The sequence below is a fragment of the Rattus rattus genome, chromosome 1 (genome assembly GCF_011064425.1).
Source record: "Rattus rattus isolate New Zealand chromosome 1, Rrattus_CSIRO_v1, whole genome shotgun sequence".
In the NCBI taxonomy this organism is placed as follows: Eukaryota; Metazoa; Chordata; class Mammalia; order Rodentia; family Muridae; genus Rattus; species Rattus rattus.
In genome coordinates this window covers 170,158,642-170,186,602 of record NC_046154.1, presented here as the reverse complement: position 1 = coordinate 170,186,602, position 27,961 = coordinate 170,158,642, and the positions used below count along the sequence as shown (strand labels likewise).

The following is a 27,961-nucleotide window of genomic DNA, read 5'->3' as shown; positions in this document are numbered from 1 at the left end:
AAGAAAAACCGCACAAGTCCAATTTGTGTTGCCCATATACTCATTGGAGCATAGTCAAACTCCCAGTGGCCAGCCCCTTTAAGAGAACTTAAGTCCTTCCCCACCCTAACCCTCTCCAGAAGACATCAGCTGTGAAAAGCTACATTTCAGAATCTCTATCACGATTTTTAAGGACTCTTCAATAGCTTCCTGTTTGAAATTCATTCCTTCCTTCCTTCCTTCCTTCCTTCCTTCCTTCCTTCCTTCCTTCCTTCCTTCCTTCCTCCCCTCCCTCCCTCCCTCCCTCCCTCCTTTTCTTCCTTTCTTTTCTTGGGAGGGGACCATCACAGAAGCCTTTGGTATCTCTCATTCTCAATTACGTGTCTGCAGTCATCAATACCACTGCAAAAGAAGCTCCCTTGCCCATAGCAGCGGTCTACAGCGCAGATCACCGGACATCAGTTCGACCATGGGTATCACCTTGGCCTGTGGCGGTAGCATGCCCACAGAAGTCTTTGGGGGAGATGTAAGGCAGAAAGGAACCATTCTTCATCTCCGGTATCTTGTTGTTAGAGCTAGGGGGGTCAGTATGTCCTGGGGCAGGACCTGTGTGAGCTCCATGCTGCGCTAACCATCCTGCCCACTGCCCTGCTGGCCTCCTGGGTATGACATCCTGATTGCAGCCTGCAGGCAATACCTCGGACCCTTGGCACTCTTCTTCCTTAAGGAGGATTAACAGTGTGAATGGCGGCTGTATGCCTAGCCAGTCGGCAGCGACAGGGCAAGGTGGGGCAGGTGGTGGCCCAAGCCTTTGTCCTCCCATGCTCCGTACCTGTTACCTTAGTGGGGTCTCCTGCTCCGCTTCTCTCCACCGTGTGCCATCTTTTTTTCCAATTCCATGAAACCATTCTTTTCTTTTTTCTTTTTTTTCTTTTTTTCGGAGCTGGGGATCGAACTCAGGGCCTTGCGCTTCGCGCTCTACCACTGAGCTAAATCCCCAACCCCCCATGAAACCATTCTTAAAAGCATCTTCCAATGAGACCTGCCTTTTTTAGTTGTCCTGGAGATATCCTCCACGAGTCTCACCGTGAAACCTCCTTAGGTCTCTCAGTCTCCTCCGAGTGGCCCTTCGGTACTGGTGGAGACCACCGCCATCTTGAATCTATTAATTGGGTTTTTAAGCTGGTGTCTAGGCATCTGGGTTCGGCAGGATTTTTGGTCTGGGTGCTGATTTCTGGATTTGTCTCTGTCGAGTAGGTGTTTTAAAAGTTCCTTGGTTTCTGTTTTTCATTTTGGATTTGCAGATGGGTGTTGACTATTTTCCTCCCCTGCTGAGCTGGTGCACCTGCTGGGGTACTGGAATGAGTTTGGGAAAAGAGGGTTGGAGAAGGTCTTTGTGATCCTGGCTGGGCCACAGCAGATCTTCTGCTACAGATCTGGGATGCGACAGGGTTGGGGGTGGGGGTGTTGGAATTGGAGGAGCAAAAAGGAGGTGTGGATCTGTCCTTTGCCCTGGGAGGAGCGACCCTTGGGTTAGCAGCTGGTGTCTACTGGATTTGGGGGCTAGGACAGTGTACTGGCTGGTTTTGTGTATCAACCTGACACAAGCTAGAGTTATCACAGAAAAAGGAGCCTCAGTTGAGGAAATGCCTCCAAGAGACCCAGCTGTAAGGCATTTTCTCAACTAGTGATCAAGATGGGAGGACCCAGCCCATTGTGGGTGGTGCTGTCCCTGGGCTGGTGGCCTGGGTTCTATAAGAGAGCAAGCTGAGCAAGCCAGGGGAAGCAAGCCAGTAACATCCCTCCATGGCCTCTGCATCAGCTCCTGCTTCCTGCCCTGCTTGAGTTCCAGTCCTGACTTCCTTTGGTGATGAACAGCAATGTGGAAGTGTAAGCTGAATCAACCCTTTCCTCCCCAACTTGCTTCTTGGTCATGATGTTTGTGCAGGAATAGGAATCCTGACTAAGACAGACAGCAATGAGTATGGGGAAGACCTGTGGGATCCACAGGAGATGGGAGTAGGGTGGGGAAGGCTGCCACAGGTGTTCTACTGAAAATCTGGAAAGAGACTGGGGGGGGGTTGGATCTGGGGGAACCAAAGGAGAAGAGATACCTGTTCATTTTACATTTATTTATTTATTTATTTATTTATTTATTTATTTATTTATTTATTTACTTGAGCCATGTAGCCCTGGCTGTCCTGGAACTCAATCTGTAAACCAGGCTGGCCTCAAACTCAAGAGATCTGCTGCCTCTGCCTCCTGAGTGCTGGGATTAAAGGCGTGCACCACAACTGCCTTGCTTGAATAAATAAATCCTTAAAAAAATAATAAGAAAAAGAATAGAAGAAAATATTTGAATGTTAATACTTATTTTTATTTCATCCTTTTTTACTTTAACTTTTGGAATGTTTTTAATATTTACTTCACAAGAATAATGTTAAGAATTTCAATAAGAGCCAGACTTAGTGGCACATGGCTATTACAAAAAGAAATAACTTACTTTTATTTTTTGTTCATTGGTGTTTGCCTGGATATTATTTTTATTATTTTTAATTAATTAAAATTTCTTTTACATCACAATTGCTACCCTCTTTCCTGGTCTCCCCTCACAGAGTCACTCCCCATTCACCCTTCCCCTTCTTCTTCTTACCTCCCCTAGGTATCCCCCTGTCATAGTTAGGGTTTTAATGCTGTGAATAGACACCATGACCAAGGCAACTCTTATAAGGACAACATTTAATTGGGGCTGGCTTACAGGTTCAGAGGTTCAGTCCATTATCATCAAGGCAGTGGTGACATGATAACATCCAGGTGGGCATTGGTGTAGGAGGAACTGAGAGTTCTACATCTGCATCTGAAGGCTGCCAGCAGAATACTGGCTTCCAGGCAGCTAGGATAAGGATCTTAAAGCCCACCCTCATGGCAACACACCTACACTAATAGGTGCCACACCTTCTTTTTTTTTCTTTTTTCTTTTTTTCGGAGCTGGGGACCGAACCCAGGGCCTTGTGCTTGCTAGGCAAGCACTCTACCACTGAGCTAAATCCCCAACCCCGGTGCCACACCTTCTAATTGTACCACTCCCTGGGCTGAGCATATGTAACCTGCACCCTGGCACATCATTCTGCAGGCTTAGGTATATCCTCTCCCACTAAGGCCAGACATTGCCTGCATATTTTGTTATGTGTCTGGGTGAAGGTGTCAGATCTCCTGGACTGGAGTTAGGATGGTTGTGAGTGGCCATGTGGGTGCTGGAAATTGAACCCAGGTCCTTCAGAGGATCAACTAGTTCTGTTAACCACTGAGCCAGCCATCTCTCCAGCCATGGGACAAGCCTTTTATCAGCAGGCAGAGACAGGTGGATCTTTGACTTTGAGGCCATCCTGGTCGACAGAGTGAGTCCTAGGACAGCTAGAGAAACCCTGTCTCACAAAGCCAAAACACAAAACAAAACAAAAAAAAACAAAGAAAACAAACAAAATAATTACAGCAACAAGATGGCTTTGGTTTGGGGTTGTCTTTTTATTATTTTTAATTATAATTTTAATTTTTAATCATATTTTTGTTTTTGTCTTTTTAAGGCAGGTTTTCTACCATGTAGTCTTTGCTGTCCTCGAATTCACTCTAGACCAGGCTGGTCTTGAACTCACAGAGAGCTGTCTGCCTCTGCCTCAAAAGTACTGAGATTAAAGGCATGTGCCACAACTGCTTGGTGTTTTTTAAAAATGAATCTCAAATGTCTATTTGTTTGTTTTTTTTTTTTTCTGTCTGTGCTGACAATTGAGCCTAGGGCCTTATGTATACTGAGCTGTATTCTCAGATTTTTAAATAGCTGATTTCTTTACTTACTCATTTAAAATGATTGTATTTTATTAACTCATATTTTATGTATACGAGCATGTGTCTGAATGCGTGTGGACTTGTGTCTGCCTCAGTACATGCGTGTGTGGAAATCCAAGGAAAGCTTGTGGGAGTTGGTTTTCCTCCCTGGTGAGTCCTGGGGGTTGAACTGAGGTCAGTGGCAGGTAGAGGTCTTTACCTCCTAAGCCATTGGACCTGATTATCTCTTTATGAGACGAGGTCTCCTATAATTCTGGCTGCCCTGATGCCATGCCTAGTGGGTTGTTTCTGTTGTTCTTTGCTTTGCTTGGTGACAGGATCTCATTACATATCTCAGGCTGGCCTTGAACTAGAAAGGGTTCTCCAACCTCAGCCTACCAAATGCTGGGACAACCAGCATGGACCACCGTGTTTGGATTCATACATGTTTTTGAACAAATGAACGAAGTGGGTAAGGATAAGGGTAAAATGACAGGAATGGGAAGCAAGTAGTTACAACCAGCTGAGCCAGAGAAAGGCAGAGCACTGTTCAGCTGCTCACGCTGTAGCTGAAACCTAACACTTGGTTGAGGAAGGACAGAGACACTAAGGAAGGTTAAACACTAAGTAACTACTGTCCAATGGATTTTATCCCATAGCCTTTTCAAGGACAGGTAGGTTAGGCTGAGAGATGCTCAGCAGATAAGAACACTAATCCATCACTGTACTTCTTACCATACTATAGATTACTTCAAAGTTTCTGTAATTAGAATTGCAGAATCATTTTTTTAAAAGATTTATTTATACGGGGTTGGGGATTTAGCTCAGTGGTAGAGCGCTTGCCTAGGAAGCGCAAAGCCCTGGGTTCGGTCCCCAGCTCCGGAAAAAAAAAAAAAAGATTTATTTATTTATTTATCTATTTATTAGTATACTGTAGCTGTCTTCAGAAATATAAGAAGAGGACATCAGATCCCATTACAGATGGTTGTGAGCCACCATGTGGTTGCTGGGATTTGAACTCAGACCCTCTAGAAGAACAGTCAGTGCTCTTAACCACTGAGCCATCTCTCCAGCGCTAAAGTTATTTTTTTAAGTGTGTGTATGTTGTGTTAAATAATAAAAATGGAGGCACCATCCCATGTTAGCACTGGCCGGCTATTCTCTGGCCCCAGTGGTCTCGCCGCCTCCATGGCTAGCCCCATGTAGCGACCACCCATCTCATGGTTAACTGTCACAAATCCCTGTAATCCGGTAAAATCAAAACTCTAGAGGCTTGTAATTTATCAGTCAGATTTATATCAGTAAATTCTCAACCCACAAAACGCCCACACAATAAACTGTCCCGCGCGCGACCTCGCCAGCAAGAAAACACGGGACCTTGCTGCAGCCAAAACTTTTATTCAATCTTAGGAGAAGCCCTCAAAAGGCTTATATACACCCTAGCATCCACACCTGATTGGTCGCTACCCATGATCTCATTTGGGCAAAGACCTCATGAAGGCACTCTTGCACAAGACAGTTAACTTCCTGAAAGGAAGTAGGCTGGTGCGGCGGAGGCCAGCGCCATCTTGTAATGGCGGAAGCTATCTTGGCCTTCCACGTGGGGCGCAGTGGAAGCCAGCGCCATCTCGTGGTGGCGAATGTTATAGCGGCCCTCTACAATAAACTCAGAGCTAATTGATATTGATATAAGCTGCCCACTTAGATTGGACAAATTGTCCTGGAATAATCTATCCCTCAAATGATATTCATAGCTCCCTGTGGCTTTTAAAGTCACATGGATCTGGGTCATCCTTTTCTTTCTCCATCTTCCTTCCATCCTTCCTCCCTCCTATCTCTTCCGCCTCTTAAAAGCTCAGCACTCAGCCCACCCTCCTTTTCTACTGTCCAATCACAGGTTCTAGCCTTGTCTTTCACCTACTGTCACCTGCTTACAGACAGCAGTTTGCGTGCGTGCATGCATGCATGCATGTGTGCGAGCATGTGTGTGTGTGATGTCATGTATGTAGATCTCAGAGGATGGCTTGTGGGAGTCACTTCTCTCCTCCCATCATGTGGATCCCAGGTTACCAGGCTTTGGTGGCAGGTGCCTCTGAGCCATTTCACCACCAGCTAAGGCCACTTTAAACGTGGGCTCTCCTTTTCAGGTAGTGTTGGCTATGTCTGTTCATATCACCACAAGAGTCGTGCTTTCCTGAGGCAGAGCCACTGTAGTGTGGCAAGGCCTCTGCACCAACCACCAACACTGTTCTAGATGCTACTTTCTGACACTATATTAGGTGACCACTTTGCTATGACTATTATCTCTCTAAAATCCATATCTAATAACTATTGTGAGGCCTTTGGCAGATGACTGGGCTATCAAGGAGGAGTCCTCAGGATCAAGATTGGCGCCTTCATAAAAGAAGCCCAAAGAGCTGTCATGCTAGGACACAGTGAGAAGACATTCTACAAACCAGAAAGCCCTCACCTAACATGCACCCGCCCATGCCTTGATCCTGGACTCCTCAGCTTCCAGAACAGCGAGGAACAGACTTCTGTTATTTTTAGGTTACCCTGATTTTTGTTATTTCTTTTGTAAAAACGATTTTATTGTTTTTTATGTGAATGGTAGCTTTGCCTGCATCGGTGTCTGTGTACCATGTGCATGCCTGGTAGGTAGCTGAAGAAGCTGGAAGGTCCTGGAACTGGAGTTACAGACAGTCGTGAGCTGCCATGTATAAGCTGGTAATCGAACCTGGAGTCCTCTGGAAGGGCAGCCAGTGCTCTCAACCACTGAACCATGTATCTAACCCCTTGGTATTTCTTACATAACAGCTCACAGTAAGACACTTTTGTTCCTTTTCTATTTCCTAAAACCAGGAAGGACCTACTGGTACTAGAATGTTTTCCCTGGCAGTAACCTTTCTAGTAGTGTCTTTCCCTCTGATTGGGTAATATATGCTACAGCTGTGATTCCCCAAGGGGGCATTCTTCAGCAAGGGTGCAACCACACATGTGCTTCCGGCAGCCAGAGCAGCAAGTAGAGAGCCAGAGCTTGCCCTGTGTATATGCTCCCATTGCTGGCTGGCAGTGTGAGAGTTACTTTTTGATTGTTGTGACAGAATACCTGACATGAGAGGACAGGTCTGCTTCGGCTCACTCATGGCGGGTGTAGTCTATCCTGGTAGGAAGGGCGTAGCTGTCGGAAGTGTGAGGTCCAGAGTAGAGTTGAGTGCCACTGCTCCACTCACTTCTGTCTTTCTCCTCAGTGCCTCGTCCCAGCCCACGGGATGGTTCATCTTCGTGGTGGACATTCCCAACTTATTTATGGATCTCTGGAAATGCCCTCGTAGAAACGCTCAGAGGGTTATCTGCCAGGGGCACGTGGCAACTTTCACCATAATTACTTTGTAAAATCAAATGTTCAGTCTGTTTCAGTTTATTACTGGAGGCTGGAGAGATTGTTCAACACTTAAGTGCTTGCTCCTTGGCCAGAGGACCCGAGTTCTGCTGCCAGTGTGCACACAGACACAGAAGACCCAGACACAGACCCAGACACACACACACACAGAGACAGACAGACAGACAGACAGACACACACACACACACATACACACACACATGTCAGACAGCTCACAACTGTCTGTAACTCGAGCTCCAGGGGATCCGGTACACTCTCTGGCCTGCACAGGCAGCCACCCACATATACATAAGAGTAAGTTAAAAATACGGAACAAAATAGTATCAAACACAAGATGGCATTTATTCCAAAATATCAGTATTTCCTACCAGTCTATTCACCACAGCAATCTCATTAAAAAAAAAACTATCTCTAATTTACATAATTATCAAACTAGCCTGAAATATGTGTTATTTCATCTTTCATGTCCTTAATCGCAGCTTGGACTATTGTTAAATTAGATATTTTTTCCTTTAAGGAAGCAATTTCTTTCTCCCTTTGCATTAAGTCGGAACCTAGCCTCCCAATGCGTAGCGTTAGGTCATTTACCAGTGGCTCCAAACGCGAGAAATCCTTCTTCAGGTTATACACCTTCGGCTTGAGATCGTTCGCAAAACTCACGGCCTTCAGAACTTTAGCCCTCTCACTTTCCAAGCTCAAAAACCGATCTGCGTGTTCGTCGAAGTCGCCCTGGAGCTCAGCTAGCCTCTTGGTGACCGAGTCGATCCTTTTTGAATTTTCGCTTGCGGTCTTCCGGAGCGCTGTTGTTCGGTCAATGCTGCTCGAGAGAAGATCACCGATGCTCTCCACTGTGGCTGTTTCTACTTTTTTGACTTTATTTTCCAGTGCTTGCACAGCATCTGTTAACGACTCCACTTCAGTTACTAAACCGGAAATCCGCCGTACATCTGTCTTCACACTTGTAATCTTGAGGCCCATGTCTTTGGCCACGGATGCTGTTCCTTGGTCTACTTTTATGATGTCTTCAGAGAGACTTGTTAATGTGTTATTCAGTATCTTCTGCTTTTCGGTTATCCCAATAGACCATGTTTTCATCCCGTGAATTTCTTCCTGCAGGAGCTTGAGATGAGCCATTATTTGAAATGCCTTCAGTTGTTCCAAGAGAGCTTCGCATTTCTGATACTATAAGGAGATAGAACACCACGTGGTTAAAGGAGCCAAAACTTAACACTGAAAATCCAAATTTCCTGTGTTTCTCTCCCTTATGACTTGACTGCTCTTTGGAAAAGCATAAGGTAAAATATATATAGCTTTGAAAAGGCAAGCCTTGGGCTGGGGAGATGGCTTAGTGGTTAAGAGCACTGCCTGCTCTTCCAGAGGTCCTGAGTTCAAATCCCAGCAACCACATGGTGGCTCACAACCATCTGTAATGGGATCTGATGCCCTCTTCTGGTGTGAATGAAGACAGCAACAGTGTACTTATATATAATAAATAAATAAATCTTTAAAAGAGAAAAAGAAAAAGCAAGCAAGCCTTGGGCTGTGGGGCTCTGGGTTTAAAATACCAGGACTGAAGGGAAAAGAAACACACACCCATACAAAAAAATTGGAAAAGAAGCATAAATGACTTTTTTGATGGCTCTTATATCATTGGTCCCTTATATAGTAATAGAATGAGCTAAAGGAGACAGGGTGTTTTCTTTGTAGCCAGAGAAAAGAAGAAATCTCCAGATGCTATTTTTTTTTTTAAAGTTTTGAGTATGGTTATGTAGTTCAGACTGGTTTGAAACTCCTGATTTTTCAGTTTAAAAAAAAAAAAAAAAGAATAGATTTTTTATGCCAAGATAGCCACAGGTTTTTAACTCAAAAAAAAAGAAAAAAAAAATTTTTATTAAAAATAATAAATTAATAAATACTAGTAATGCTTTATTAATATTATTTATAGCTGGGAGGCTGGAGAGATGGCACAGTGTTCAGACTGCTGCTGAGTTAAATTCTCAGCACCCAGGTTGGGAAGCTCAGAACCCTTGTACCAGCTTCTGAGGCTCCCACACCATCTCCCAGCCTCCACAAGTACTGGCACAGTCCTAGCAGACACTCACACAGGTAAACACACACACACACACACACACACACACACACACACACACACACACACACTTGAGACAATCTTTGCAAAAGATAAAGTTTCTATAAGGAAAAGTAGTCTTCTGTGTGTGGTGTTTGTGTGTGAGCGATTCATTCTTCTGTGTGAACATCAACGTGTGTCTGGAGTGACTTCTACTATTGCTCTCCACTTTTCTTCCTTCGTTTCTTTGTTTCTTTCTTCTTTTAGAGACAGGGTCTTGCCATCTGGCCCGAAAGGTCCTGTGTAGATCAGACTGGCCAGGACCTCACAGAGATCCATCTGCCTTTGCCTCTCGAGAGTTGGAATCAGAGGCTTGTGCCACCGTACATGGTACCACCTTATTTTTTTGAGTCAAGGTCTCTCGATAAACATGGAGTTCACCAACTGGCTGACTAGCTGGCCGGTGGGTTCCTGAGCTCATCCTGTCTCTAGCAAGAGCTGGAATTACAGGTATGCACTCTATACCAACTTTTGAAAAACATTAAAAAAATTTTAACGTGTATATACACCTGTGTGTTTGTGTGTACTACATAGATCAGGAGCTCATGTGGGCTGGGGGAGGGCCTTGGAGATGGAATTACAGGCAGTCATGAGCCTCCAAGTGGGCGCTCACGCTCCACGTAGGCACTGAGCCATCTACACTCCTCTATACCCAAACTTTCTGTGGTTCGTAAGTAGGTATCCACTCTCCGATTCTCAGCTTTACCTGCTGACCTATCTCCCTGGTTCCCAGAGAGTATTTAGAATGCAGATTTTAAAGGCCGTGACTGTGACAGAAGAGTTACAATGACTACTTTGATCCGAGGTAGCAAACCCCGTCTTGACTCCACCACACGTTTGGTGACAGTGAATATTTGAGGATTTCCTCTTCGGTAGCTCTATGCGCCATCGATGACAGGAGTAGGTGACCCAGAGTGTGTCTCTCTGGTAGGGAAGTCAGCTTGTGGGAAGGTCATGCAGAGCATGGCATTAACCAGTAGCTACAAACAAGAAAGAAATCAGTAGCAACTGCAAAACGCTGCATTTTTAGGGATCCCATTTCGAAACGCACTCATTCGCTGAAATAGCTTCCCACGGGTGAGAGGGCGAAGGTCTGCTTCTGTCTATTTTGTCACTAAGCTGGCATTTGCTGACATATCCTGCCATAGGGTAAGCATAGCTTAACTGTAGCGCTCGGTGAAGGCATCTTAGAGCTTATTCTTAGGAGGTCATAGGAAGCTGCTTCGTTTCTCTTGGTAGCTTGAAAGAAGATTTATTATGAACTTAGAAAATGAAAACTCAGTACAATATGCTAACAGACTAGAAATGGTGACGACCCCCTCCACTGTCCTTTCCCCCTACTCTCCTTCTCTTCCTTGTTTCTCAGTGCTGGAGATCAAGTTCAGGATCTTGCACACCACAGGCAGCCACTCTCCTGACCTGTGTCCCTAGCTATCCCTCTAATTGTTGAGTTGTGTGTACGCGTATATGTATGTAGAAACAAAGTCTCTTGCAGTCTGTATGTGTGCATGTATGTCATACAGCCAGTATGTATATGTATATGTATATGTATATGTATTGTATATGTATATGTATGTATATGTAGAGATAGTCTTTTGCAGCCCATATATATATGTGTACATATATATATGTATGTATGCATATGTATATGTATACAGAGTCTCATGCAGTCCAGGATGACCTTGAGGTCTCTATGTATTGAGGTTGACTCTGAGTTTATGAACTTCCTGCTTCCATCTCCCGAGTGTTAGATTACAGGCTTGTGCCAACAGGCCTGGATTTATACAGTGCTGGGGATAGAACCCAGCGCTTCAGGAATGCTGGGCAGACACCCTACCAGCTGAGCTGTATCTCCGGCCCCTCCTGTAATTTAAAAAAAAATTATTTTAGTATTTTATGTGTGGGTGTGTTTTGCCCATGCGTGTGTCTCTGCACCAGTTCCATGTCTGGTGCTTGTGGAGGTAAAAAGGGAGTACTGAATGCCCCTGGAAGTGGAGTTACAGGTTGTGAGCAGCCATGTGGGTGCTGGGAATCAGACCCAGGTCCTCTGGAAGAGCAGCCAGTGCTCTTGTTCTCTGAGCCACCTCTCCAGCCCCGCCCCAATAACTTTTAATACGTCCATATCTGCAAGCACAGCACTGTAGTTCCAATCAGCACCCAGGTTGGGAAGCTCAGAACCCTTGTACCAGCTTCTGAGGCTCCCACACCATCTCCCAGCCTCCACAGGCACTGGCACAGTCCTAGCAGACACTCACACAGGTACACACACACACACACACACACACACACACACACACACACACACACACGACACAATCTTTGTAAAAGATAAAGTTTCTATAAGGAAAAGTAGTCTTCTGTGTGTGGTGTTTGTGTGTGAGCGATTCATTCTTCCGCGTGGACATCAATGTGGGCCAATCCTCTCCTCAGAAACTGGGTTGGAGGATCTCACTCTGGCCTGAAGCTCATTATGTAGCCCAAGTTACCCTTGGGTTTATGATTCCCTTTCCTCGGTTTCTCAAATTTGAGGATTCTCCTCCAACAGTTACCGATTCCTTCATATGTCAAACCCTAAAGAATCTTTGAGCACAGGTAGCAGGGTTACAGAACTTACAGCTTGGCTTATTTGTGGTATAAGGACACGTGTATAAGGAATCATGCATGGCCTTCTTGATTCTCAAGAAAGCCACTGACGACAGTCACAGACAAGTTCTACTGAGAGATTTCTGATGCCCCAGGCTGGGCAGTAGCAGGCTGTGGAGCCTGTAGCATGTGGGTGGTCCTCAGCCTCTGGGGTGGGCCATGTCTAGCAGTGCCTGCAAAGTTTTATTACAAAATTGAAAATGTTTATGTGTGTGGGTATTTTGTCAGCCACTGGATGTATGTGTGCCATGTGTGTGCCTCGATGCCTGTGGGGGAAACCAGAGTTAGGGATGACTGTAAGCCACCATGTGGGTGCTTGGAGCTGAACTCAGGTTCCCTTCGAAAATAATAAGTGCTCTTAACGGCAGGGCGACTCTCCAGCTCCTGATGCAAATGTTGCTAGAAATACATTTTAAAACTTCACACCCAAAAGCTTAAAAATAATTAGGTGCTCATTTTGTGAAACTTATTTTATTTTATTGTTTCTTAAAATATTATGCGCGTGCATTTGTATCTGTGTGTGGGTTTGTGGATGTAAGTGCCATTGCCTGTGGAGGCCAAGGAGGGCCCTGAATCCCCCAGAGCTGGAGTTCCAGGTGATTGGGAACAGCCTTGAGGGGATGCTGGGAACTCACTCTGGTTCTCTGCAACAGCAGAATGCACACTTAACCACGAGCTATCTCTTCAGCCCCTCGCTCTGCAAATCTTTTGCTGTTAGTGTCCTGCTAGGTGCCCCAGCTTGGCCACGAACTTGGACTTTTCTTGCTACAACTGGGAGTTAGAGCCATGCCTGGCTGTAAAACTGCTTTGTGTGTGCTGGAATGTTTTAAATAAACGGACAGTACTCTCTCTATGCTAACGGATATAAAATTTATTATCAATTACAGAGATACAAAAGTGTGGATTGTAATACCGGTGACATGCAATAAAGCACAACAAAATGAATACACTTGTGTTTCCTGCCACTTGAAATACAGAAGCAGGAAAATGGTGTCTTAACACTAACCTGGGCTACATCTTGAAACCCTGTCTCAAAATCAAAACAAAAAAGCCCTAAAACAAACAAAAAAAGAAACAAAGGAAAATTCGTTAAATGTATCTAGATCTCCACAATGACAACTCTGCTAAATAGGACATTAAGATATATTTATTTTATGCATATGAATATTTTGCCTGTATATATGTCTGTGTACCACGTGCACGCCATGCATGGTATATGCAGGAACCAAAAGCCTATGCTGGAGATCCTGGGAGCTGAGTGACAGATGCTTGTGAGCCATCCTGTGGGAGCTGGGAATCGAACCCAAGTCCTCTGCAAGAACAACCGGTGCCCTTGACCACTGAGCCAACTCTTTAGCCCCAGAGCAAATTTCTTAGCAAAGGAATACTCAGACACACATATTCAAGTTTCCTCATGTCTCTGTTTTCCAGGGCTAGTCCTACAGACAGGTGATGCTAGACCCAGCTTTTTATGTCAGTGCCTGGTATCAAACCCAGGTCCTTGTGCTTACACACCATGCTCCTCATTTGTTGAATTATCTCCAACCCCCCCCACCCCCTTTAGAGACACAATCTCACTACGTAGACCAGGGTGACCTTGAACTTAGAGACCCAACTGCCTGTGCCTCTGGAGTGCTGGTATTAAAGGTGTGCACTACCATGCCTGGCCCCAGCTCTAACTTTTTAAAATTAATAATGAGAAACAAATTTAGTTTCAAACGTTAAAGGATCTTTAAATAATGACATAAATATGTCATTATTGTCACAATTTATCGCTATGTTGTTTAATCTTTAAAATAGGCACAGGCTTATCAACATGTTTTTATTTTCAGTATCTATTAATTGCATTCAGTAAACGCTACTGTCACACAGTTCAAAGTTTAGAAATAAAAGTCCAGATAAACAATAAACTTTAAATACTCCATATTTTAAGATACTCTATAAACCCATATTTTAAAACATAACCAGCTAATAGAAAAAGGCTATTAATGAGGGCAAAATAAGAGCATATTTACTCACATTTTAAACCTCTTACAAGTCTCTGTCACACAGTTTAGAACCTTTGCAAAAATGAAAATACTTTTCAGTTTTCATAGTTCTCATAAAGTGGCATTACCTCACAGGAGAGCCCCCTGGTTCTCCTGCAGGAAGATTACCCTTTATTTTACATCCACTTCCTATGAACTTGATTGTCTGAATAAACAAAACCAAAAACCAAAACCGAAAACCTGGGAGAGGAAGGTATGTTGCCAACTGGCTGCAAGAGCAAGTGACAGAAAAGTTGTGAGAGGGGTTGGAGATTTAGCTCAGTGGTAGAGCACTTGCCTAGCGAGCACAAGGCCCTGGGTTCGGTCCCCAGCTCCGAAAAAAAAAAGAAAAAGAAAAGGAAAAAAAAAATTAAAAAAAAAAAAAAGTTGTGAGAAACAGACATAGCTTAGAAATCGTAAAACGAGGGTCACAGTGAAATGGTAAAAGGTTTTAATATTTGCCATAGATTTTCTGTATCTCTGTCCCCATAATGGATAGATACAATAATACAATTCATAATGATGTCTATTAATTATTGGAAGACGTGTAAATATTAAATATACTGCTTAAAAAGTGGAGCAATATATATTTTAGAACTATTTCTATGAAAATAGTTAAAGTAGGTTTCAGAGCTTAAAAAGATAAAAGTTTGATTAGATGCAGACTCCTCCTATCCTTGGGTAAAGTGAGGCAGAATACAACAATTAAAAAATGCAGGACTGACTGATTCCTACTTAGTAGCATGGCCTATCAGAAGATGTGCAGTAAATTTAATAATCATCAGTTCCCTTATTTTCTAGGTTATATTCTTCCAAAGTCCCCTTCTCCCCTGCACTTGAATATGCCATGAAATCATGAACTTTTCCTTTGAGAACAACCAGTTCGTTTTGCATCTTTAATAAGCTATTGTCATACTGAATTCCCTCGAGGGTTTTCTGCATCTCCATGATTTCAGACACTGCTCTCAGCATATCGTCTTCCATATTGAACATCTGCACAGTCAGTTCCTCCATCTTCCTTTCCGTCCCTATCAGATCCTGAGAGACTCTGAGAACGGAGTGGACGGCATTCTCTATGGTTGGCAAATGCGCCTTGCACTCCTCCACTTTGGGCTCGTAGCTGGAAAGCTTATCGGTCAGATCTTCATCCCTGGCTAGGAGCGTGCGCTGCTCCTCTTCTAGCTTCTCAACTGCTTTTGTATCCGAGCTAAGCTGCGCCTCTACTCGCAGAAGATCCTCCTCTTCTTGCCTGCTCACTGTTCTGATGTTTCGTAGTGTGCTGTCTTCCAAATCTTTCAGGCGCTCGGTGAGCAATTTTATTTCCTGCTCGGCTGAGTTAATCTTCAGGGTGACTTCAGAATGTGTACTCTTCGCTTCGGATTTGAAAATGGCCGTGTTATCGCTCATTTCCGCCAGTGTTCTCTTCCAGAGATCTGTGATGTTCTGGAATTTCTCGTTAAGGTTTTGTAACTTTTGTGTGAGCTTCTCTTCACTATTCTCAATGTCATGTATGGATCTTTGGAGGCCAGCTACTTCCTGTTCAAACTGGGTCATCAAAGACATGGATGATGTAGCTTCCTGCAGGGTATTTTCAGTAGACTCAAGCTGTATTTATAACACAAAACAATCCCTGAGCTACTTAATATTTTTATATTAGAGAAACATACTTCAGCAATCAGGAGCATGACATATACAAGGTTCAAATTCTGAAGGTGCCTAAAAGATCTAAGCACATCTGAATCACATTGACAGAAACATTTATTATTAAATAGCTTAAACAAATTTAATAGATGACAGATTTATAAACCAACTGTTAGAAGAATGTATACCTGAACTCATAACCCTAGTTATTTAACAGATCTTTTTCATGAGGGCATGCATAGTCAAAATAAATAATGTCAAATTTTTTGAAGTCTATTGCAGTTCCTTTTTTTCAAAACATTGAAAGTAACTAAATGTCATTTTTATGGCTATTTGGCTTGGGAAAGTGTAACAATGTAGACTTCGCCACCTCCCTAAATCCTAGGACTTTGAAAGTTTCTGGTTGAATCTTTATCACTATTTTTGCTAACCTCTTGCAGAGGAAGGACTAGAATTGGGTTGTAAAAAGGGCAAGAATGAACTTTTATAAAAATAGTTGAGACACATGCCATCAAATGGCAAAATGTTTGTCTGTAAATCAGGATGTGCCTCTAGGACCTCTTAGAACGGGCCTGGGATATTTGGAAGGGCCAGGGACTTACCTAGTTTCCATCCTCACATGCATTCAAGCTTTAGAGAGAACCTTGCTTAATAAGCTATGAAGTGTTTGCAGCACTGTTCTGTGACAGGACACTGAACAAGTCACAGCTCTGCCCTTCAGTGGTTTACGTAGGAAGCAATTTGCAGGCACTCTAACAAGGGGGACACATGCAAGCACTTAGCAGAGCCCTGACCTGGACTTCAGTGACCAAGTAAATTCCTTCAGAAGCACCATCTAATAATCCCGTCCTTTCTAAACCACCTTACCCACTACTTACCATATTAAGGCTTTGAAAACTGCCAAGCGTGTCATGCAACACCATTAAAAAACCTGAGATGATGATTCCTGATACTTGTAAGACAAGTCCACAGCCTTAGTCCCAATGGTCAGGACATCCTGCAGTTATATTATTAGTTGCTACATGTAGTTCCTTAAGTGCTCAGACCTTGTACAAGATGCCAGTTATAAAAATACCAATTTGGGGCTGGTGAGATGATGGCTCAGTGGTTAAGAGCACTGACTGTTCTTCCTAGAGGTCCTGAGTTCAATTCCCAGCAACCACATGGTGGCTCACAACCATCTGTAATGGGATCTGATGCCCTCTTCTGGTGTGTCTAAAGACAGCTACAGTGTATTTATATATAATAAATAAATAAATAAATAAATAAATAAATAAATAAATAAATCTTTAACAATGTCAACTCGATGGAGCAGAAAATGCTTTGACTCTTCTGTATCCAACACTCCAGGGTCCTGATAAGAGTTACTGCTCATCCCCGATGAGCTAGCTTCCTGTCTAGGCGTTAGAGAGACACAGAGAGAAGATGCGTGTTTGTTCTAAAGGGGAGTATGGGGGACAACAAATTAGTAACTGGTGACATTAGTGTGATGACGGACTCAACACAGGGCACAGTGAAAGCTCAGAGGAGAGGTAAGGCAGGAGAGTAAAGTGGGGAAGCCTAATGTGACTGAAATCTGCCTCAACAGATGGATGGATTAACTGGCACGGTGAGGAGCTGAGGGTCTCCATTCCTTCCGGTTTTGTTGTGGTGGCTTTTGTCCCAAAATATCAAGAGTTTCCGGAACACATTTCTTTCTTTCTTCTTCTTCTTCTTTTTTTAACATTTAGAAATCGTAAATGTTCTGCGTATGAGTGTATGTGTACCACATGTATGTAGTGCTACAGTCATCAGAACAAGGCTTGGGATCTCCTGTAACTGCAGTTAGGGATGGTAGTGAACAACCATGTGGGTACCGGGAACTGAACCTGGGTCCTCTGATAGGCGCCAGTACTCTTAACCACTGAGCCGGCTGAGTTCCGGCTCCCGGAACACACGTCTTGATGGATATGGGCAGTATCTGATGTAAGGGAGATGCAGAAAACCCCTGAGGGGATTCAGTATGCCAACTGCTTTCTGGGACCATCTGAACGAAGGATCTATCTAGTAGGCGAAACAGTGTGCTATCCGGGTGTTAGATGACACGTGTATAACAGAACAAGGTAATAAAAGAAGACCACTTAGAAATATCTAGAAGCCATTTTAATTCATGCATGCAGCCACACCACAGTTAGAAGTTCATTTAAACAGAAGTTCAGAGAAGCACTTGTAACTAGTGATAGTGTTAGGTTTGGGTGAGGACTGGATGGAGCTGAATACATCCATCTTGGCAACAAGAGCTTTACCCACTATGCCATCTGGCTGGTCCCACGATCTAACTTTATATCTAAAGATCAAGCATGCCTTCGTTGTTTTGTTTAGCCCTGGCTGGTCTGGAGTTTGCTGTGTACACCAGGCCAGCATTGAGCTCAGAGACTTGCCTGCCTCAGTCTACAGAGTGCTGGGATTGAAGGAGTCAATATCATGCCCAGCTGGAGCAACAACCATCCTTTCAACGCTTCCTGGGAACTAACTCAGATCACAGTGAGGATGCTGAGAGGAGAAAAGTCCACTTAGGGGTTAAAATAGTAATAGCTTGAAGGCAGAAGAAAGACGCTTTGACCTGAAGTAGGAGAATGGTATTCGTAGCAAGGGGAGTATTTCTACCACATAAATTAATGAACACATTACCTTGTTGGAAATTAAGCTGATTTTACTCTGGAGTCCTTGAAACTCGTTGCTCTCTGTTTGCAGTAACCGGTACTGGTTTTCGACCTTCGCAAACTTCTCTGACTGTTGAAATACAAGCCTGGAAAAGAAAAACTTCATGACTATCACTCACTCCTGGTGAGAACAATATGTAGTCCCCGGATAGCTGCGGCAGTATTAGTCAGATGACTTCACCATCCAGGCGGCCTGCTGTGTGGGAGGTGACTGCATTAGCTCAATGCAAAGATGAGTCAACATCGCCTCTCTTCAGAGCTCCTGGCTCAGGGAGGGAGGCCGAGGAGCATCCCTCACAGATGTAAGAAAAAGAAGTATTTTGGAAGAATCCAGGGTTGAACTATTTGGAATAAAAACTTTGATCTCTTCTGAAGATATAGGCCAGTAGTTCAATACCCAGCACTACCAAGCTATCATCGCCCAAACTATTGTCCAAACTACGGTATGAGTGCTGATAATTGTAATTATTCAGGGAGGCAGAGGCAGGAGGACCATAGGTTCTAGGCCATGTCATCCTCCATTATCGCATAGTGAGTCGGAGGCTTGAAGGCCAACTGGAGCTGCAGGAGACTGACTCAGAAAGAAAGAGGAAGAGGGTTGGGGATTTAGCTCAGTGGTAGAGCGCTTGCCTAGGAAGCGCAAGGCCCTGGGTTCGGTCCCCAGCTCCAGAAAAAAAAAAAAAAAAGAACAAAGAAAGAGGAAGAAGAGACAGAAATACAGACAGCCATTGCCCTACGCAAAGCAGGGTGTGACAACTCTATTTGACTGTACTCAGCAGTATACTCGTAGGTATGGTGTAGATGTCATTGTGAAATGGGGGCTTAGGGTGTAGGGCGATGGCTCAGATGATAATGCAATAGCCATGTAAGCACGAGTGTGCTCCTTAGCACCCACATAAGAAGTTAACCTTGGCTGGAGAGATGGCTCAGTGGTTAAGAGCACTGACTGCTCTTCCTAGAGATCCTGAGTTCAAATCCCAGCAACCCCATGGGGGCTCACAACCATCTGTAATGAAATCAGATGGTATAAGACAGCTACAGTGTACTTAAATATAATAAATAAATCTTTTTTTTTAAAGAAGCTAATCTTGGAAAGAGTTGAAGGAGCTTGCAACCCCATAAAAACAACAATGCCAACCAACCAGAGCTTCCAGGGACTAAACCACTACCGAAAGACTATACATGGACTGACCCAGGACTCCAACTGCATATGTAGCAAAGAATAGCCTTGTTGGGGCACCAGTGGAAGGGGAAGCCCTTGGTCCTGCCAAGGTTGGACCCCCAGGGCAGAGGAATATGGGGGGGGCAGTAAGGGGGATGTATGGGGAATACCCATATTGGGGAGAGGGAGGGAAGGGGAAAGAGGAGGGATGAGGGCTTATGGACAGGAAACCAGGAAGGGGAATAACATTTGAAATGTAAATAAAGAAATATATCTAATAAAAAAAAAAAAAGAAGAAGAAGAAGCTAGCCTTGGTGGTACACGTGTGAACCCAGAGCTGGGGAAGCAAACACAAGGATTCCTAGGCTGGTTGGTCAGTCAGCCTCTCCTAATGAGGGAGGCCCAGATCTCCATGGGAGACTCTGTCTCAAAACACAAGGCTGCTGGCTCCTGAGGAATGATGACAGAGGTTGACCTCTGACATCTATACACACGCACCCACATGCACACTCACACAACCACACAAAAAAAGTAAGATTAGCGCTGACGGTATAGCTCAGTGGTAGGAAGGGTGCTTACCTGACAGGTCAAAGACCCCAGGTTTGATCCAACATATAAGCAAACAAAACTGGAGCGCTCTCTTCATCTGGTAAACAGTGAAAGGTCGAAGAAAAAGAAGGAAAGAAAAACAACAAAAACCAAAAACCAGCTGTCCTTGGACTGGAGAGATGATGGCTCTGTGGTTAAAAGCACTAGGCTGCTCTTCTAAAGGACACGGGTTTTACCCCGTGCATCCACGTGGCAGCTCACAACAGTCTGTAACTCCAGCTCTAGGAGAGCTAATGGCCTCTTCTCGCCTCCACTGGCACCAAGCACATGTGATGCATAGATATGTAGGTAAAACACTCTTACGCACTAAGAAAAAAAAAAGCGATCCCAATCTTTAAGAATCTGTTGCTTGGGCTGGAGAGATGGCTCAGCGGTTAAGAGCACTGACTGCTCTTCCAGAGGTCCTGAGTTCAAATCCCAGCAACCACATGGTGGCTCACAACCATCTGTAATGGGATCTGATGCCCTCTTCTGGTGTGTCTGAAGACAGTGACAGTGTACTCATATAAATAAAGTAAATAAATAAATCTTTAAAGAAAAAAAATAATCTGTTGCTTTATTGAATGAGTTAGCCAGACCCCTTACCCAATCTTCGGGATAATAAATAAACATGTCTTTGGAGAAGATTTGAAATGAGTAGGCACAGAAGAATCTTCGGTTTAATAACATGTTGTTTATCCACAGTAAGTCAGTTCTCCCAGCTCCACATGTTCTGTGCACTGAGCCATCAAAAAGCAACGGAGCAGAATCATGAGAGGTCCCTAAGTCATAGGATCCAGATTAGTGACTGCAAATCTTCCCTAAGCACTGGAACCGGTCACCAGACAGCGCTAACACGTCCACGCCTGGGGTCTCAATGACAGAGACCCCTATTTAGTTAGTCATGGATACGGCTCGGATATTGGATATTCTAATAGCTTCCCAGGTCGTCTGACTCTGCAGGCGAGCTGAGCTTCACTCACTGATCATATTTTATACCTTCCCAGAGAAGACGAAGGACTCCAAAGCTTCGTAGAGAGGCGAGACGCCCCTCAAAGTGCAGCTGAGCTGTGTTTTGAACTTAACAATGGTATCTCAGGGTTAACGACTTGTACGACCATGAAGCAAAAATGGATTCTTTTACTAAACGAATATTTACATTGCTGGATGAAGTAAATTTCCTTTGATGACGCATGCTAATGTCTATCATAGGAGACACATAGAGTCACAGGTTATAAAATTAGTCAAGATCAGCTTCTCTTTTATGTATTAATATGAACTTTCAAACAAAACCCAGGTTAAAGAGCATTATTTTCTTAATTTTTAAAAGATGGATGATGGTTAGACATTTTTTTCTTCCCCTCCACTTTTTTAAAACCCTTTGTCTTGTTGCTGGGAACAAACCTAGAACTTGGGTCATATTGAGGGAGTACTCTACTGCTGGGCTATATCCCCATAATTTTGTTTGTCATATTATGAATTTTATACTTTTTCCTTTTAAAAATGGGTTAATTTCAATGACTAGTTTTATCATCTGTTGTCTGCATGTGTTAGTTCATGAATTTATTCACATAAACTACAGAGGAGCAAGGTTACTCAGAGTGAAAATGTTACTATAGGAGACTTTGAGTAAAAGTTGATCCATTATAAAAATACTTGCTGAGCCTGGAGAGATGGCTCAATGATTAAAAGTCCTTGCTGCTATTCCAGAAGACCCAAGTTCAGGTCCCCGCAATGTCATCCACAGGCAGATGTGCAGGGGAATGGGTGCGTGTGCCAGTGCACACACACACAGAGTGACACACATACACACACAGATGCACACACACACACACACACACACACACACAGATGCACACACAGATGCACAACATACATAGATGCACACAGACAGAGAGAAATAGCTTATTTGAGAGCTTTTGGTTGTATTAGACATTATTAATGTTATTAGACATTTTAATGTTGTCTCCTGCTGGATTTCTCTTCAAATTGAAAAGCATTAAGTAATGTCAGCTTAGTGGAAACACCTCTGATACTTTGTTGTTATTCCTCAACCCCTCCCCCATCCTTTAGGTTAGCCTCTCAGTCACTCACCCTTGCTACCAGTGGATAATACAGGCAAGAAAAAGCAGCGTGCCTCTCTGACTTAGTGGTAGAGAAGAAAAAAGAAAGAGATGTGGAGGGGTTGGGGAGAGCTCAGTGGTTAGAGCACATTTGCCTCATCTGTGTGTAACTGGTCCCCATAAAAAAAAAAAAAAAAAGAAAGAAAAGAAAGAGATGTGGTCTATACAGAGCTGATGAGTTATACTGCATTTCATTTCTCATCTGTGAGTACTTCATAAACATTAACTCACTTGAAAATAAGGAAGGGGATCGTTTGTTTTCTGTTTAGCCCTGAGGAATCACGGTCTTAAACTGGCATCAGCTTTATGTCCAAGCTGTTTCATCCTGTTTAATGACTGAGAGGCAACTGCTTCTGACAGGAGCACTTCCCAGTCTCTTTGCTTAGATATGGTTGCAGAAGATCTGAAATTAGAGTCTAGTAAGGGGTGCAGCTTCTAGCTGAAGAAAGGATCAACTCAGGGCTGAGGTGTTGGGGATCTCTAGTTCCAGAATCTTTAGAATTAATTGATTTTAAGATCTTACTTATTTAAATTTATTTTTATTTTATGTGCATTGATGATTTGACTGCACTCATGTCTGTGTGGGGGTGTCGGATGCCCTGGAACAGGAGTTACAGACAGTTGGAAGCTGCTATGTGGGTGCTGGGAACTGAACCGAGGTCCTCTGTAAGAGCAGCCAGTGCTCTTAGTTCCTGAGCCATCTCCAACCCCCTTATTTACTTTTTTTACCTAAATGTACGTATGTATATGTACCACATGTATGCCCGGTGCATGAGGAAGCCAGAAGTGGGCGTCAGAAGTGGTAGACGCTGTGAGTCATTAAACGGGTACTTGGGACAGAACCTGTGTCCTCCGCAAGGGCAGTAAGTACTCATAACCACCAAGCACTTCTCTCTCCAACTCTCTAGTCCCAGATTTTCTGCTTGTCTGTTTGTTCTTTCAAGATAGGGTCTTATATGTACACCTGGCTGTCCTGGAACTCACTATGTAGTCTAGGTTGGCCTCGAACTCCCAGAGATATGCCGGCCTCTGCTTCCTCAGTGCTGGGATGAAAGGCATGAGCCATTACCGTGTGCTTCAGAAACTTGATCTTATTTTGGATTAACACCGAGGGGAGGCAACATATTACACAGGTTACACAGGTTAAATACCTAGACTAGTTTGGCTCTGAGTTTACTAACCAACCACCTTCAACAAATTTATCTATCTATCTATCTATCTATCTATCTATCTATCTATCTATCTATCTATCTATCTATATGTACACTATAGCTGTCTTCGGACACACCAGAAGAGTACCCTTTTCAGATGTTGTTACAGATGGTTGTGAGCCACCATGTGGTTGCTGGGAATTGAACCCAGGACCTCTGGAAGAACAGTCAGTGCTCTTAACTACTGAGCCATCTCTCCAGCCCCTACCTTCAACAAATTAAACAGTTTATCTTTGCTACCATTTCCTATCTACAAAGTAGGAATGATAATATCTTGTGGGTTTTGGAGAAATAAAAGTCTCATTAAAAGCACATAGAACAATGTCTACAGTGTCTCGGTCGGTGAGGACCTTGGCATCTTTTTTCTTTTCTTTCTATCCTTGCTTCTTCCTTCCTCTGTGGTACTGAGGGTACTCAGGGTCTAGCAAATACTAGGCAAGTAAGTGCTCCTTAGTCCTTTCTTTTGGACCCCGTTGTGCACTTCCCCATCTCTCCTACATGCCTCTGGCTGTCTGTTCCAAGGAGTATGACGCCCTTCTGTCAGCACTTGGTCAAAGCGGTAGTCTTAACCACTGAACACTAAGCTGGACTAGAGGGCCCGTTGGTAACAAACCAAGCAGGGAATAGATGTGTCGATCACTTGTAAGACTCCTGGGAGCAGGACTTTGTTTGACCTTCTTCACCATCACACAGGTAAAGTCTTAAAAGTGTTAGATGTGGGGTTGGGGATTTAGCTCAGTGGTAGAGTGCTTGCCTAGCAAGCGCAAGGCCCTGGGTTTGGTCCCCAGCTCCGAATAAAAGAAAAAAGAAAAAAAAGTGTTAGATGTAGGAGAAAGGGACCTACGAGGGTAATTGACTTTTAGTGTGGACCTTCCGAAAGCATTCTCATTCCCTCACAGCCACTGTGGTCTATCCAGGCCCACAGCACCACCTCTAAGGGAGTCTTACATGCTGGCAGACAGCTGACTGAGGACTTAGAGGATTTCTCTGCCTCTCTTTCAACTTAGTACTGAGAAAGAGCAAATAACCACAGGAAGCAGTTATCACGGTTCATTACAGGGTCACCATTAGGGTCAATGCCATTTAACATTGTTTCATACATCTACAGCTACCTAATGTTCAAGGGAACATTACTATATTCCTGTTGTTTAAAACCAGGGCAAGGTTGGGTGTGGTGGCCCATGTCTGTAATCCCAGTGCTTGGAAGAAGTAGGAGAATTGCCATGAGTTTGAGGCTAGCCCTGTCTCAAAAAACAAAACCAAAACCAAAAAGGCCAACCATGGTATACACACCTTCAATCCCAGCACTTGGGAGGCCTACATATGAGTTCCTGGCCAGCCAGGGCTAACCCAATCTCTACAAAAACCAAAACTTGAATCACCCAACAAAAACCATTAAGTGTTAAAGTATAATGCCATATTTTATATTAAACTCTACGAACACTAGTAACAACAACAACAAAAAAACAAAAAACAAAAAACAACAACAAAAAAAACCAACCCCTAGAAATAGAGTTAGCTAAAATATTAAAAGATTTATAGAGGGGGCTGGAGAGATGGCTCAGCGGTTAAAAGCACTGACTGCTCTTCCTAGAGTTCAATTCCCAGCAACCACATGGTGGCTCGCAACCATCTGTAAGGGGATCTGATGCCCTCTTCTGGTGTGTCTGAAGACAGCTACAGTGTATTTACATACATAAAATAAATAAATAAGTCTTTAAAAAAAGATTTGGATGAGAGAAAAAAACCTGAATCCCATTCCTTGTTAAAAGAGCTTTTGGGGAACTTGGAAGATGGCCCAGTGGCCCCTCAAGCAAGTGGACCTGAGGCCTTATCTCAACATATATATAATAGCTGTGTGTGTCCATGTCTGTGACCCTAGCACATGAGGAGAGAGGGTCAGAGGCAACAGGATCACTGGAATTCTCTGGCCAGTCAGTCTAGCCAACCAGTGAGTTCTAGGATCAGTGAGACTCTCTCTCAAGAGAGAGGCGTGAGGTGGAGAGTGATTGGCATAGTTGTTGCTGTGTGGCCTCCTCCTTAACATGTTTTGTCTTTCTATTCCCTAACATATAAATCCCTGAGACAAAGCATGACTTTTTAAGGTGTGTGTGTGTCATGGTGCGTGTAGAGTGTGTGTGTGTGTGTACACATCTGAGACTGACATTGGTTGTCTTTCTCAGTTGCTCTCCACCTCATTACTACTATTTGTTGTGTGTGTGTGTGTGTGTGTGTGGTCACAGATGTTTCATGGTGCATGTATGGAGTTCAGAGGATGACTCTTGGGACACAGTCTCTTTTTCCACCGTGAGGGTGCCGGGGATAGAATAGGCTGTCCTTTGGCTTTGCGGGACAAATGCCTTTACCACACGTACCTACCACCTTGCTGTCTCAATTGAATTGAACTTGGGTTGCCAAAGAAAGCGGAACATTTTGTGACATAGTTTACTTAATGAATTATGAGGCTTTGTCAAGCTAATGGGAACTACACTGATAAATGTAGCAACTAAAACCACTTGTACTAAGACCTGGGGCAGCGCTGCTCAGCCTTCCTAACGCTGCGTCCCTTTAATACAGTTCCTCACGTTTTGGTGATTCCCCAACCATAACATTATTCTCATCGCTATCTCATAAATGTAATTTTGCTACTGTTATAAATATCTGATATGCGGGATATCTGATATGTGACCCCTGTGGGGGGGTCTCAACCCCACAGGGTGAGAAACACTGCCCTAGAGAGAACCAACAGTAACTCAGCGATATTCTTTCCCAATACACAATGTACCATGTCCCCGTTTACCTAAAAAAGACCATACATTTTAAGGTAGGAGTAGTTTATTTAAAAAAGCAAATCCAACACATTTAGATCAAAATTAATATATTCCTCGAATACCAGCACCATCATTAAAGTTCTTTTTAAAGAGAACAATGATTCGCATTTCAGTTTAACACGTTTTTAATTAACTTAAAACAAAACCCAGGAGGGTATGGTGGTAAATGCCTGTAATCCTAGCATTGGGAGGTGGATGCAGAAGGATCAGGGGTTCAATGCCACCTTTAGCTACATAGTGAGTTCTAATCCAACCTAGGCTACCTAAGAGCCTGTCTCAAAAAACCAAACCAATCACTCAACCATAAGCCATCCCAAACCTCTGGACTCAGGGTGTCCCCAATAAACTAAAATGGAAATATATCAGCCTCAAAAATGCTCTAGTCCGGAAGATATCCAGAGTCTCTTCTGAATTGTATTAGCTCTCTTATTTCACATTACACTAATGTATCACTAATGTATGCTTGGTTACAAAACTACAAATGTTAAGCGGGGGTGGGGTGGGGTGGGGGTGGAGGTCCCCACTAGGACACAGAGAAACCCTGTATCAAAAAGCGGAAACAACTACAATAACAAAACACTGCGAATGTTTAGTCTTAAGGGTAAAGAAATATTCTTTACAGTGTTACATACAGTTCTACCTGTAATTTAGGAATAAGACTATGTAGTCTGCTGTTAATAACATGCGTGTCTGGTGTCTTAACAACCATTGGTAACTCCAGCTCCTTGGATCTGACACCCTCTTGCGGGATCCTTGCGCACCTGCACACACGTGCACAAATACACTGACACACTCATATACATATAAAAAAATCTAAAAAAAGAAAAGAGGGCTATTGTTTTAAGGTAGGCACTGCTCTAGATAGGAGAAAGCCTCATTAGCATTTGTTGCTCAGCAACAACGAACTTTTTTTTCCTCTTACACTGCAGACATTTTACTCTTTGCATTTTTCGGGGGAGGGTGAAGCCAACTCATTTGCAAAGCTGCAGAGTGGACAGGAAGTAGCGGTTTTTAGTTATGTGCAAACTTGTGTGGGCCGAGTCCTGGGTGACACGTTTTAGCGGGCAGCGACAGGAGCATGCTATCAGAATAGAGTTAAATGAGCGTATTCAAGAGAGAGTGGGTTTGCTCGAGGTGCTAAGTGCCCTCGCGAGGCCCGTCCCGTGGCCTGCAACATCGCGCACTTACCAGGCCAGGCCCAGGCTTGTCGCCAGAGACAGCAGGCTGAGCCCCGTGCGGGGGTCCGCCCAGCCCGCGCCCCCTCGCGCCTCGGGGTTTTTCCTGCCATCACTCCGCTTCTCTGGCTCAGGGGCAGCCACCTTAGGTCCCGGCTTCTTTCGGCTCTTCACTTCAGACATGTCTGGAGCCCTGAAGATCTCGAAGCCAGGATGGCTTTACAGGGGGACCGTGGGACGTGGCTGCAGAGCCGCTTTCGGAAGGCCACGCCCCCTCAAGGCGGCGCCCCGCCCCAAGTTGCTCGCCCCGCCTCTGGATTCCGCTACGAGACTGAAACTCAAAACTCGCGGGTGCGCGCAGGCTGAGGGGAGGCGCGGAGAGGGGGCGGGGCCGAGAGTGCCACGTCTAGCCGGGCGCGCGCCCGCCGCTTAGCCCCTCCCCACCGCGCATGCGAGGACGCTCAACCAGGGCTTGCGGACACGCGCCGGGCGGGGCGCGTGCGTGCGCCCGCGGCAGCGGCGGCGG

General features: G+C 44.2%; 1 protein-coding gene across 2 annotated transcripts; it reads right to left on the bottom strand.

Annotated features, from left to right (window-relative positions):
* Positions 1-7,527: 7,527 nt before the first annotated feature.
* Positions 7,528-27,787, bottom strand: Ikbip (IKBKB interacting protein). Of its 2 annotated transcripts, none has more exons than XM_032911347.1 (3): positions 27,449-27,787; positions 18,314-18,431; positions 7,528-8,386 (listed from the first exon to the last, which is right to left on the bottom strand). In XM_032911347.1, exons 1-3 carry the CDS (start codon positions 27,616-27,618, stop codon positions 7,637-7,639), a joined length of 1,038 nt encoding a protein of 345 aa, XP_032767238.1. In that variant the 5' UTR covers positions 27,619-27,787; the 3' UTR covers positions 7,528-7,636. The 2 variants fall into 2 exon arrangements, with proteins under 2 accessions (XP_032767238.1, XP_032767231.1); XM_032911340.1 differs by lacking the exon at positions 7,528-8,386 and adding an exon at positions 14,437-15,607.
* Between the last annotated feature and the right edge of the window lie 174 nt (positions 27,788-27,961).